A 13565-nucleotide genomic window follows, 5' to 3' on the forward strand; every position below is an offset into this window, starting at 1 on the left:
CCTGCTGAGCACGATGCCTGAGTTATTGCAGACAACAAAGGTGCTTCATAAGACACAGGAAGCATTTAGGGGTTTCCAACCTGGTCAGTGGAGATTTCATGGTTTCAGATGTGCACTGCCTCTAGAGCCAGCCTGGACAAAAGAAATGGGACCTCAGGGAATAATTCAGAGAAAACCAGTTGCAGGCAGGCAGTGGTGCTTTCTTCCAAGTCAGCTGAGGCATTGAAGCAGTGAAAGAAGATTTGATTATAAAGTGTTACATTTATAATATGTTTTGTTGCTGTATGTAACTCTATTTCCTGTACCATAACCAACATTTTGCTCTTTCTCTTTATAGCATAAGTCATGTTTGCTGGTTGGCTTTGAGCCTTGATGTCATGGTTTAAACCCAGCTGGTAACTAAGTACCACAGTTGCTCACGCTCCTCCTTTTTGCCCCCGGGTGGGATGGAGAGGAGAATTGAAAGAATGTAAAACCTGGAGATTGAGATAAGAACAGTTTAATAATTGAAATTGAGTAAAATATAATGATAATAGAAATAATACCAGCAATAACAATACTGTTAATAATAGTAGAGAACAACAAAAAAATTCAGAAAACACAAGTGATGCACAATACAATTTCTCACCACCCACTGTCCAATACCCAACCCATCCTGAGCAATGGTCAGTCCCTTCTAGGTAACTGCTTCAAGTTTATATACCACGTATGATGTGCTGTGGTATGGAATATCCCTTTGGCTAGTTTGGGGCAGGTGTGCTGTCTCTGCTCCCCCACGCTGTCTCTGCTCCCTCCTGGCTTCTTGTGCCCCTTCTCACTGGCAGAACATGAGAGACTGAAAGTCCTTGACCAGGGTAAGCACTACTTAGCAATAACTGAAACATCGGTGTGTTATCAACTTTGTTCTGGGACTGAAGCCAAAACACAGCACTGCACCAGCTACTAGGAAGAACACAACCAAGGCAGGGCAGCTGATTGCTGTACAGCCAGCCTTGCTCATAGCATGTTTAATCTTTCTGCTTCTCCCTGTAGATTCCCCTGTCCATGCCAGCTCCACATCTGTGAGCCTGTCGTCAAGCCTTTCCTCAGGAAATTCAGTGGAAGGGCACCACAACTACCTCGAGGCCCCTGCAAACGCCTCCCGGGCACTGCCATCCCCCATGAATGCCATCGGGTCTCCAGTCAACACTCTGGGCTCGCCGTACAGAGTCATCGCGTCCTCCATTGGCTCACACCCCGTCTCACTGTCTTCAGCCCCGGGCATGAATTTTGTGACACATGCAAGCCCACAGGTAGGCAGAGGTGCACATTTGCTTTCCTACAATTCACAGTGTTCAGACTGGAATTTGAGGGCTGGGTTGGCTGGTGGGGAGTCTGGTGTGTTTTTGGCCACTTAGGGAGATGAGCTGTAAAGAACAATTTCCAGCATGTGAATCTTTCTGCATAAACGCCCCTGGCACAGACACAGAGAAGACACCTGTATATATTTCAAAATACCCTGCACAGTAAGTGGGGAGAGACAATTCCCAGGTTAGTTCTCACTGTGAGCGCAGTCCAGTTCTCCTCCAGTGCATCTTTTGCAGCATACATAATTACTGTACATGGAAATCATCAGGATAACCAAGGGCTGCAGCACATGAAGCATTCCTCTTCTTCCTGCAAAAGGATATCTGCTTTGTTTCATTATTTGGAAAAGAGACAGACTTTCTAGAAAGAGACAAATGTTACTGCTAAATGCCAGCCATATACTGTGTTGCACATAAACTTTGCCTGAAGAAAATCAAGGCCTTGTTATCCTTACTGCCTGAGCTCACTCAGGTGCTGAGGTTTCCCCTCCAGACAGTGGAGAGACCCAGGTGTTAGGACTGGTGCTTCCCCAGAGCCATGGATGGGCTGGGAGCCTCCTGGGGTGGCTCTGTGGGGCAGGGACATGGACAGGCTGCCCCAAGAGCCTGGCACCACCTCTGGCATGGCTGGGACCAAAGTGGCAGCATGGAATTTTGTTAGTGTGCTGAAATGTTCTGGGAGTCCAGATCTAAGCAGAAATTCTGCCTTTTATTAACAAGACTTCATGTTTTATTAGTGAGACCCGAAGGTAGGAAGTGCTCAAGAGCCTCTGGGCTCCTGCTAAAGAAACAGCAAGGGGATGCTTCCTGAGCCCTCTCTGCCCCATATACTGCTGTAATTCCACAGTCTGTCTGAAGCTCTTTCTCGTGCCTGACACCAAAGCTGGGAAAGGATGGTGTGGGGAAGTCCTTAAATTGCTCTGAGAGAGTATAGGGTGATCTGGCAGGTTTGGTTTACCTTTTACCAGCATCCTCAACTCCTGTGTGGTTCTGGGCTGACTGCAGTGGGTGTGCCGAGCATCCTTCCTTCCTTTGCACCATCAACTGTTCCCCATCAACCTGACAATACTTGTACCTGTGGCATCCGGGGCTGGTGTTTTGTGGTGATGGAGCTGGTGGCAGCACTGGCTGCATGGAAGCCTTTCCTTTGGGGTTGGGAATGCTCCAGGAAGTGGTTTCCCCAACCCAGGCACTGTGCCAAGTTCCCAGGTCTGAGGAGCAGGTTTCACTTGCGTTGCCTCTAATGCAAGGAGACAGCTGGGCCTTGGGGATTCAGCAGGGAGGCAGCTAATGGATTTGGGTTCAAGCAGTTGTCCCAGATATCATACGTGATTGCACTTAACCTGCAGGAGTCAAGCTCTGAGGACACTGATGGCTAAAACTGCCCCATTCCATCCCCCTCCCATACATCCTCTCCCTTTTACTGTCTTAAAGTGCAGTCAGAGAGAAAGAAAAGGTGGCAGCTGAGCTCTGAGTAACATTGTAAACCATAAGAAGTTCCTCCTGGCTCAGCATCTTGCCAAGAAAAAGTTTTCAGGTTAAAAAAAAGGTGGCTGGACACTTGTGAGGAGGAAGGGTTTGATTTCCCCTTTCCTTGGGCCAAGTTCAGATACTGAAGCATTAGGATTTACAGCTGCTGGTGCCTGGGCTGGGTTGCTGCTGGGGAGAGGGAACCTCTATTCCTCTGGGCAATTTTTCCCTATGCACTTCTATTTTCCAGAAGGGCAAAACAACCTGCTCCTAATGTGGTAATTTTTTGCTGGATAATTTGTATGTTCAATGTCATCAGAACATTTTGAAAATGCAGGGACAGTGTGAAGAAAGATAAATACAGGCTTCACCTTTTTATTTTGTTATAATGACAGGTCCAAAAATCCCAATGGGATGAACTCTTCTTGTTCTTTGCTGAAATTCCCTGTGGAAATTATTATACTTTTTCATGGTAAATGGGCAGTTTCTTGGAGCAAACGGAGAATTTTCAACAGCATGTGTGAAATCTAGTGGTTTAGATGATATGGAGACTTCAACAAAATCTGTAACTGCATTTTCATCCAAAGCCTTGTTTTCTGTCCCTGCTTTCTCCCTCTTGCTGGGAAGAACTTTATCTGATAAATTGGGGTGACCGTTAAAAATAAGATCAATAATGAAGAAACCATCCCCAGCTCTCAAGTAGTGGCACTGGGAAAGATGATTTCATAGTGGTTTTGGGGAGACATTGCTCTGCCCAGACACCTTTGGACAAGACGTGCTCAATGGCCCTTAATCCTTACTGCCCTGCCGACAACAGCTAGAAAGCAAATAGCAATAAAACGAAGCCCTGGGCAACATGAGGCTTTGGTCTCTAATCGATGCCGGTTTGTAACCTTTAACTTGCAGCAGCCATGAGCAGCTCTTAGGGATCTCAGCTGGGGGCTCTGGGCCATTTATCTGCATCTCACTGAAATTGATTTTTACATGCTTAGCCCGTTCCCTTTTCTTCATCTAGTAACCCCAAACCTACGCCATTCCCTACGCTGTGATAATGTTTAGAGACCTAAGTCCCAGGGAGTGACCAAGATGGTCATGTTTTCATGTGTTCATGCAGATTTGTCTATCGTGAAGCAGGGAAGCTATGTCATTCAACATCATTGGGACTTCCCTAGCCATGCAGCAGTGCAAGTTTCATTGCAACAAACTGCCTGGCTGCAAAGCTCTTCCTTACTAAGCTATTAGTGCTCAAGGCTGCAAACAGCCAGTGATCAGCATCGTCTAATGAAGCCAGCCCTGTTGCTTGGAAGCTGTAACTGAGCAGCTGAGGGTTGCTGCCTGCCCTTTTCCAGCTATGCTGAGTACTGGCTTTGGTTACAGCATCAGGGCAGGATGAGAGGCAATATCTGCTACCAGGCATCTGCTAAAACCCCTCCAGCTGGATTCACCAGAGGATGTCTCTCTGCCCACGGCAGCCCCATGGAGTTGCTGGGGATAAGCTTGTGGGATGAGCCCAGCAGGAGCAATAAAGGAGGGGTCAGCTCAATTTGGGAATGGTTTCACTGGGGTTTGAGTCTTGATCCTCTAACCTGTCTTGTGGCTTCTGCTATTGCAGCTCAATGTCTTGAACAATGTCAGCAGCTCAGAGGATGTCAAACCCTTGCCAGGTCTCCCAGGGATTGGGAACATGAATTATCCATCTACAAGCCCAGGATCCTTAGCCAAACACATCTGTGCCATCTGTGGGGACAGGTCCTCAGGTAGGAGGTTTTCTTTCATGGAGAAGGCTTTGTGCAATGAAGACTCCCCTGATGCTCTGAAAAGCAAGGCTTGTGCAGGAGTGAACCCTGTGGAAGCTTGCTGGTGCCATACTGGCATTGTAGGATTCATAGCTAGGTCTGGCTTACCCAAGGGCAGGCTGTTTTGCAGATTAGTTGTGCTGTGCCCAAAAGAGAGTAAACCTACAAGCTGTGTTCTTCTCACTTATGTGTATAGTCTTATTTTACATTTTGTCCCTGTTTATAAAAGGTAAATATAAAAATTGTATTCTTATTTACCTGTGCTCTGTGTTAGCAAGGCTTTGCTTCTGCCTGGCTTTTCCCTCGTACTACAGAGACCTGCAGTCTAGCTGTGCCTTGTGGACCCCCTCCATATCAGTGCACCCCATTTGCTACCTGCTACATATACCTTTTATACACTTGCACTGCAGCCAAGATGTGGCTCCACATCCTTACCCTGGGATGCAGTCCCTCCTTATCACAGGAAAGCAGCATTCCTATAGTTTAACTGCTGCAGGTCACTATTACTGCAAAGAACCCCTAAAACCAACTCAGGCCTATGAAAGTGATACTGTGCAGCCAGGTTTTTCACCTTGGGGCTGGTTCAAGCTTCTCTATGCTGTAGGGAAGGGCAGATACCTGCCTGCCCACTGATGGCCTCCCCTTGGCTCCCCAGGGAAGCACTACGGGGTGTACAGCTGTGAGGGCTGCAAAGGCTTCTTCAAGAGGACAATCCGGAAGGACCTCATCTACACCTGCCGTGACAACAAGGACTGCCTCATAGACAAGCGCCAACGCAACCGCTGCCAGTACTGCCGCTATCAGAAGTGCCTCGCAATGGGCATGAAGAGGGAAGGTATGTGAGAGCTGGTGGAAAGAATGGGCTTAGAGAAATTTTCCATACATTCTTTAGGGTAAATCTGGCTCTTGTAGCCCTCCAAGGCTAGAGCATTCCAAAACCCCACACTGACAGTTTCAGGGCGTTTTTGATCTTGTCATGTTCCCTGTAGCATCATCAATGCTGTGCTGCTTCAACTGCTTAGCACAGCGGGGGATTGCAAAATGCCAAGCTTGAATCAAAAATCTAATCCCAGGCACAGCTCTCCCTTCCAGCTGGGTGCAAAGTGGTTCAAAGCACCAGGGTGTCAACTCAACTTTCCTTTGCAGAGCATGAAAATGTAAACACCAGGATCTTGGTGAGTCCTTGTAGGGGTTTGGCTGCAGTAATCACAGGGGCTTTCTGGAAGCTGCTGAAACTGGGGACAGATTGCAGCTTGAACATGAGTGGAATCCTGGATGACTTTCCACTAAGATTCTGATGACTTTAGAAACACTTTCCTGGCTTCTTCCTGTCCATTACTCTAAAGAGGACAAATACTTCCCCCAGCTGGTTGGCACATACGAGAACATCCTGTATGTCCCACTGAGCCACCTCCTTGGGTACTGCCTGCCAGTTCCCCAGTGCTGGGCAGTACTGGGAAGCACATCCTCCCAGCTGGGAGAAATTCAGGGAAGTGCAAAGTGGTCATAAGTCTCAGTGCCTCGGGGTTTGGTCATTCCCCTGAAAGCACCCTAACGTAAGCCAGAGTAAGGCAAGACTGTTGCAAGGACTTACTTCCTGACACCACTGCGAACAGCAGAGCTGTAAAGACAGATGGGAAAGAAATCTCCTAATCCAAGCAGCTGACCTAAAAGGTTGTCACACCCTTCTTCCATCAGCACTTACCTAATTGAGAAAATGGGGGTCAAATTCTCCTGCAGGCTTGCTATGAGCTATGCTGAGTTGGTCCCTTCCTTGGTATTTACGCAGGTCCCCTCTCCTCTTAAAGGACTTTTTAATCCCTTGGCCTTGGTGGTTTTCCCACTCGTCTGGATATTGACTGCCTGGTGCTCAGCTAACAGGTGGGGAAGACATTCAGCTGTTGAATATTGAAGCACCAATGTCTGCATGGCAGGGGCCAGCTTTGCTGCCAGCTTCTTCCCCCCTGAACCTTTCATTTCAGGTGTATAACTGCCTACAGCTCAGCACAGGCCGTTCTTTGAGACCAGGCCAGCTGTCTACTTGTCCCTTAGGGGTTATGGGGCACTTGGGCCCTTGCCAGGTGCTGTGTGGTCACATAGAAGAGCGATGCTAGCAGGATTTAGTCTTGGGACATTTCTGCCCAGCAATGAACTAAACCGATATGACACCTGCTGGTCATTTGGTTTTTAGCAGGATATTCTTATTTCCCATTGGGATTTTCTCCAACAAAAATGTGCATCCAGGGCTTCTGTTGAGCACAAGGCTTGGTATGCCACATACACGTGTCCTACACCAACCTGTCTTCCACACATCCAGTAGCCCTGGGATGCAGCAGCTGAGATCTGGAGAGAATTTCAGTGATTGTATTCCTCTGGTCAGTAGATATTTTGGTAAATGTACAGAGATGAGAGAAGACAATGAAGGCATTGGGGCATTCAGAGGTACTAGGAACTACTGTCTATTGGGGAGGGTTGGGAAGAGAGGTGGTAGAAGGGGAGATGGCATCAGGGTTGGGCCAGGCTGGGTAAGCTTTTGCTCAGGAGTGACACAGGCAGAGTGCGTGAATCCAGCTGGGGTGATGGAGCATCCTGCTGCTGGATGTGCTAGACAACTGTGGGAGTGTTCAAAGCATGCTGCGAGCACAGCAGACCTTGGTGTCTGGGTGATGGGTCCCTCCTGCCTCCTCCAGCACTTACTGACAGCTGAGTCCAGGCTGCCACCTGGAGGTATCAACTCCTTATATTCTGGAGATGCATATCTTGGAAACCACAACCTTTTACCAAATTTGGAGGCCACTCTTCTACAGCAACCCCAAAGTTATTGGGGATAGTGATGGCAGCCATTTTTCTGGATGTACACTTGAAATATCCAGTTATTTTCTGCTCTCAACCTCCTGAGGGAGTTTCCTCCCAAGGGAAAGGAGACCCATCATGAGCAGGTAGGTGTTGCTGTGGATGTAGAGCCATGTTTCTGTCCTGCAGCTGTGCAGGAGGAGAGACAGAGGAGCAGGGAGCGGAGCGAGAACGAGGCCGAGTCCACAGGCAGTGGCAGTGAGGACATGCCTGTGGAGAGGATCCTGGAAGCTGAGCTGGCAGTCGAACCCAAAACAGAGGCATACAGCGATGTGAACACAGAAAGCTCGGTAAGGGGCACTAACATCAGTTGCAGCTCAAGATGAGAGCTTTTGAGGTGTGGTTGAAAAGCCCCATATGAACAGCTAGCATTTTGCAAGGGTTTTTTGTTTCACACTGCCTAAGAATCACTAACAGTTTTTCATTTGAAACTACTCCGAGTGACTAGAAAACAGCCTATACATTAAGTTCCTAGCAGTTTTTTCCAGTTCCCTTTGCTTTCAATCAGTCAATAGAGGGATAGATGAATGCTGGAGAAGCTCAGCCCTGGACCCTGCTTGTCTGCCCCAGTGACCAAGACAGGTTTACTGTTGTGGTTTTACTGGTTTGGATAAAATGGCTGTTCATGCCCATTCAGAGGCTGCATGATGATGATTAGGTATGCCTTGGGGAGTAGGACTACAGCCTGCCATGCAGGACTTGCTTTGCAAAGAACAGCAAGCAAACGGAAAAGTTTAGCAACCAGCTGATTTGACAGGTTGTAGAGGGGATAGTGTTAATAAATATCTTCTTTTCCCAGCACAGCTGAGATTATTGGTAGTTTGATTATTTTACTTGTGGCTCTGAGTATCATTCATTTGCTCTGATACTGTGTGCAATACAGACAGTGATTGTCAAAGATTTTTCATTGACGAATTCTCCTCTTTTCCCATTGATATTGCTCTTAATTAGACAAATGACCCTGTCACGAACATATGCCATGCAGCTGACAAGCAGCTCTTCACACTTGTTGAGTGGGCCAAGCGAATCCCCCACTTCTCTGACTTGACGCTGGAAGATCAAGTCATTCTCCTCCGGGCAGGTAATGTTCCCACCTGGGGTCTCTGGGGCTATCCCTGGCACTGTTGTCCTTTCTCTGGGCCATGTGCTGTGCAAGCCAGGCTGGATAGTGAATGTGAAATCTTGATCTGATCCATCCCTGCTTGCCCTGTCATACGGCAAGCAATCCATCATGAGCCATGATGAGCAGTTGGTAGAGGCTGTCCATGGGGCAGTGGAATCTGCTGTTTGTTCCTCTCTTTATGCAGACATGTAGGAGAGCTGGAGAAGTGTGAATAATTATGTCTTGTTAATGTAATTCCTATAACTGCAGAACTTGCTGTGTGTGGGACACACAGGTGTATAATGTGCAAAATGAAAAAACAGTGTCTCCCCCCTTCCCTCAGCCTTTTTCTGCACCTTCCTTGCTGCTGGTCACAGTTTGCCACCCCTTGCAGTGTTGGCAAGGGTGCAGTTGGCACTTGGGGTCCCATCTCTCTTGAGAGCCGAGTCTGAAGCCAGCAGGGCTTCAGCTCTCCTGCTTTATGTGAGACTGTTTTTCTTTTGCTAACTACCTCTTGTGTCCTCCACACCTCATCTTGCAGGATGGAATGAGCTGCTCATTGCCTCATTCTCCCATCGCTCTGTGTCAGTGCAAGACGGCATCCTTCTGGCCACGGGCTTGCATGTGCACCGCAGCAGTGCTCACAGTGCTGGTGTGGGCTCCATCTTTGACAGGTATGTATCCTGTTTCTGTCATGCCCTAGCAGCAGTGGTCAGGCTGGCTCTGTCTTTCCCTTCTGAATGGGCAACATGTCCTTAGTAAGAACCCACAGTCATCTGGGGCAGAACTAGCTTAGAATGAGGAGGGGATGCTTGTCTGGCTTAAAAACCAAGAATGGAATGAAAGCACCTTGGAAAGGGATTTGCAGCTGCAGAAGGAGGTCTTCGGTTGAGTGTGCAGGGAGAGGAATGCTTCTCTGCCTTTTCTCAAGAGTTTGTCATAACTGGATCTAGAGCTAATACTGATCAGCTAGAGCTTTAGCTGGCAAAGCCTTATACCCCAACTTGCTCATATAACAACTGCACATATACTGTCTATGCCATGCCTGCTCCTTGCCGGGCATGACAGTGCATTACCACTCTTACACAAGTGGCATGCTTCACAGGTTTTGTATATTGAAACATGGAGAAAAACCTGTGTGGTTTTCCTTAAGTGACTGCAAATTGTTCTCCATGGTCCGAATGGAGCACAGAGGCCAGTTGCTGAGCAATATGAGAGCAGGAGTGAATTCGATGCTCACTTCTCTGGATGCTGTTGAGGAGTGTGCAGTATGGTTGTCCCTCAAAGCTACCTGTTCCTGCAGAGAAGAATATGGGATATTCCCAGTGCCTATCCCAGATGCTTTTCAGCCTCTAACCTTGATGTCTGTACCTGTCTCTGTCCGTTTTCCCACCCATGTCACCCATATGCAGGGTTTTGACAGAACTGGTGTCCAAAATGAAAGACATGCAGATGGATAAGTCGGAGCTGGGCTGCCTTCGAGCCATTGTCCTGTTTAATCCAGGTAAGTCTGAGGCCTGGGGCAATCCCAGGTGACATGCACACCCTTTGGGCCATGGCAGGTCACAGGCAGGAGGGCTGTGGCAGTGAGCATCAGGCAGGACTGCAGACAGATTTGTCCCGGTTCCTGGGTCTGTGATTACAGAAAGCCTGAGTCCTCTCCCACCCCTGCAAGCAGTCACTCTGTTTGCAGTGGAAAGGTCCCCTCTGCAATAATTGCTTCCCTACCTCTGTTTTCTCTCTTATCCAGATGCTAAGGGTTTGTCCAGCCCTTCAGAAGTGGAATCACTGAGGGAGAAGGTCTATGCCACGCTGGAAGCCTACACAAAGCAGAAGTACCCGGAACAGCCAGGGCGGTGAGTGTCTCCAAGCAAGGCAGGCAGCTCAGGGCAGCACAATACCCACCCTGGGAAGAGGAGACTGACGTGGAGATGCCTGTGCTAGCTCTGCCTGAGCCACCCTCAAAACTACAAGAGGTCACCAGCCAAAACTGCTTGAGCAGCCCAGCTCCCGCGAGCTGGCCTGTGCCCTCAATGCCCTACTCCTGGGCCAGAGCCTTTCTGGTGCTGGTAGCATGCATTTTTCTTGCTTTTCAGTCCAATCCTACCCTCTACTGGCCGAGCTCTCGAAGCGCCGGCAGCTGGACCCGTCCCCTTCGCCGCCAGCCAAGTGATGCGCCCACAGCATCTTCTGCTATTTTTGGCTCTGGATGTGACCGCAGGGCACTCAAGCGGGACGTGGGGAGGGGGAGGCTATCTGCCTGCTGCACCCCCTTGCAGCCGCGCCTCGAAACGGGAGGCAGTGGCTGGCAGAGGCACTGCTGAGGGGTTGCACACTCTCAGGAGGCTGGGGATTCTTGGAAGATTTTTTTCCCAAGAAGGATTTAAATGGCACCATGGAGATGTAAGTCTTGAAGTGAAAACCTGGATGTATTTTTTTTTTTTTATTTTAAGTTTTAAAATGCTAAAATCTCTTTTGGAAAACATGCATCTCTGGAGACATTCAAGGCCAGGCTGGATGTGGTTTTGGGCAGCCTGATCTAGTAAAGATGTCCCTGCTCATTGCAGAGGGGTAGGACTAGATGACCTTTAAAGGTCCCTTCCAACCCAAACTATTCTATGATTCTGTTACCTCCACACATGCGGAGAGAAATGCTTATTTTGAAGGCATAGGGAAATCTAAGATGGAACTTCCCAAGCCGTTTTTGAGGAGAATTTGGGTTCTGCTCTCCTGAGTCCTTGGTGCAGGCTTGGAAACACTTGTGAGAGGGCAGCCAGTGCCTCCCACATGCTTCTGACTCTGCTTTCTTCCAGGTTTGCCAAACTTCTTCTGCGTCTGCCGGCACTGCGGTCTATTGGGCTGAAGTGCCTGGAGCACCTCTTCTTCTTCAAGCTGATTGGAGACACCCCCATTGACACCTTCCTCATGGAGATGCTGGAGACACCCCTTCAGGTCACTTGAGGGTCTGGCTTCTCTCTGGCCAGATCCTGTCCCCACCATGCCCCTGCACAGCTTCCCACCCCTCCGCTCTGAGCCTGTGAGAACTCCCACCCTCCCTCTGCTCCTCCTCGGTGGGATTGTTGTGTTTTGTACAGCTGTAAATCACCTCCTCTAACCCTCCCTGGCCTGGCTGTGGGAGGTCACAGATCCTCTGACCAGTTAACCATTCCCCTGCCCCCTGTACAGATAATTGCTTTAAATTATTTTTTCATTCTCAATAAAAACCAACAAAACAATAAAATAATATGAGAGAGGCACTGATTTGAGCTGGCAGAGCAGTGTCCTCTTTGGCTGTGGTCACAGGTCTGGCTTGGGATGGGGCTAAGGGACCCTCCTGAGACTCTTAGGCAGCCCAAATCAGGGCAGAAGCATCGCTCAGGGTATTGCTGATTGTGCTGATGGTCACAGTTCTCTGTCCAAGAGAGAACAGGTATTGTAGCTCCTGCTAAGGAACGATCTGGAGAAACTTGCTGCTTTGAATCAGAACACTTCATTCCACCATCTTACAAAGAAATTCCTGGACTTGGAATTTTTTTATATTTTTAAAGTAATTTTAAAAGTTACTTTTTAATGTACTTTTTTGTATTCTGAGCTAGTTCAGTCACTGAAAGAAGAACTGAAGTGCTTCATTTTGGTTCAGATAGAGTATTTTGAGGTGACCCAAACCTGGCATGCTCATGGATAATTTTCAGTTTTCTGAAGCTTCACAGATCCTGTTCTCAGGCTTTTTTTTTTTTTTTTTAAAAAAATTTATTTTATTCCCCCTCCATATTTTTTCACTGAAAAGAGGCTCTTGAACCCCAAATTTATATTCTCGTGCCTTTATAAGTGAAACCTGCAGAGATGGGAAGTACAAGACACCCAACACCTGCTTCAAAGGTCTGCCTGGTCTTTTCCCTGTTCAAATGGCACTGCTGGAGCTTCCCATCACAACTGAGCTAACCAGAGTCAAATGAGTTAAAGACATTAATTTGTTCAATATGCGGAGCTTATCCTGGTGGGAAAATGTCCTCCCAGGAACCCAGCAAAACTGTCTGCATTATTATTCATAAAACAGGTGTAGTGTTAAGTGATCTGCCCCTTCTGACCCTCTCAGCAGACAATGCGGTGAGATGCAGCCGTGCTTCGTCTGTCCGTGTGACAGATTGCAACACTGCCGCTCAGTGACTCAGGGAAGTTCGAGGGGAAGGAGTAGTGACAACAGGATAAAGAAAGAGGGATAAAAATGAAACATTTTGTTAAATATCCCACCCAGGGACATGATTTGTTCTCTAGTATTTCATTGTGAGAAGGAGAAAGAGAATGAAAAGAATAGGAAAAAGAAACAAACCCTCCAAATTATGAAAATGCAAAGTTGTTTGTTTGTTTGTTTTTTCTGGTGATGCTGAAAAGAAGAGGGAGAATTTCAAATAGGTGAAAAGCACTGGTCAAGGGGATATTTTAAGTTCAAAAGGTAATTCTCCATTAAAAGGGAAGTCATTTAAAGCAGGATAATGAACCTGCTCATTGCTGGAATTTGAGAGACTGCACACAGACTGTTGGCATGGTACCCACCCCACACTGCTGGCTAGATAAAGCAAGAGGTTACTTCCAGCCTGGACTGGTACAAGCTTAGAAGCTGTGGGCTTCTAAGAGCTGGTCCCCAACTAGCTGAGTTGGGTTTCTTTCCTGATTATGAAGCCCCTAGTTTCTCTTGACCTCCCTGCTCTCAGGTTTGATGGTTTAAGTTGGCATTAGCAGACTTAGCCAGAGAAGTGCTGCAGGAGCTGATGCCACTGTCTGAAGATAGACCATGTGGAATTAATGCTTTTTGTTTAAATATATAGAGGGAAACCTGAGGATCCTCATGCTGCAGTAGACCTCTTGCTAAAATGGTGTCTGAGTGTTATTTTGGAGCCCTGCAGCACTTGGTGGCAACTCAGAGTGTGCTTTGGCTCTGGGGTGAGCCACTGCAGCACAGCACGCTGAGCCAGTTGGAGGGGACAGGATGCTTCAACA

The 13565-nt window shown here is 47.9% G+C and overlaps 1 protein-coding gene across 1 annotated transcript in view; it reads left to right on the forward strand.

The window, feature by feature from the left end:
• Nucleotides 1–11798, forward strand: part of RXRG (retinoid X receptor, gamma) — a 20510-nt gene extending 8712 nt beyond the window's left edge. Inside the window, exons 2-10 of the mRNA XM_010018953.1 lie at nucleotides 1033–1292; nucleotides 4429–4573; nucleotides 5268–5447; nucleotides 7595–7755; nucleotides 8417–8546; nucleotides 9109–9241; nucleotides 9980–10071; nucleotides 10318–10423; nucleotides 11381–11798. Of these exons, the coding sequence (XP_010017255.1) occupies nucleotides 1033–1292; nucleotides 4429–4573; nucleotides 5268–5447; nucleotides 7595–7755; nucleotides 8417–8546; nucleotides 9109–9241; nucleotides 9980–10071; nucleotides 10318–10423; nucleotides 11381–11528 (1355 nt within the window). The 3' untranslated portion in view covers nucleotides 11529–11798. The remainder of the gene's footprint in view (nucleotides 1–1032; nucleotides 1293–4428; nucleotides 4574–5267; nucleotides 5448–7594; nucleotides 7756–8416; nucleotides 8547–9108; nucleotides 9242–9979; nucleotides 10072–10317; nucleotides 10424–11380) is intronic.
• The last annotated feature ends 1767 nt before the right edge of the window (nucleotides 11799–13565 follow it).

Source organism: Nestor notabilis, unplaced genomic scaffold (genome assembly GCF_000696875.1).
Source record: "Nestor notabilis isolate BGI_N333 unplaced genomic scaffold, ASM69687v1 scaffold6427, whole genome shotgun sequence".
Taxonomy (NCBI): Eukaryota; Metazoa; Chordata; class Aves; order Psittaciformes; family Psittacidae; genus Nestor; species Nestor notabilis.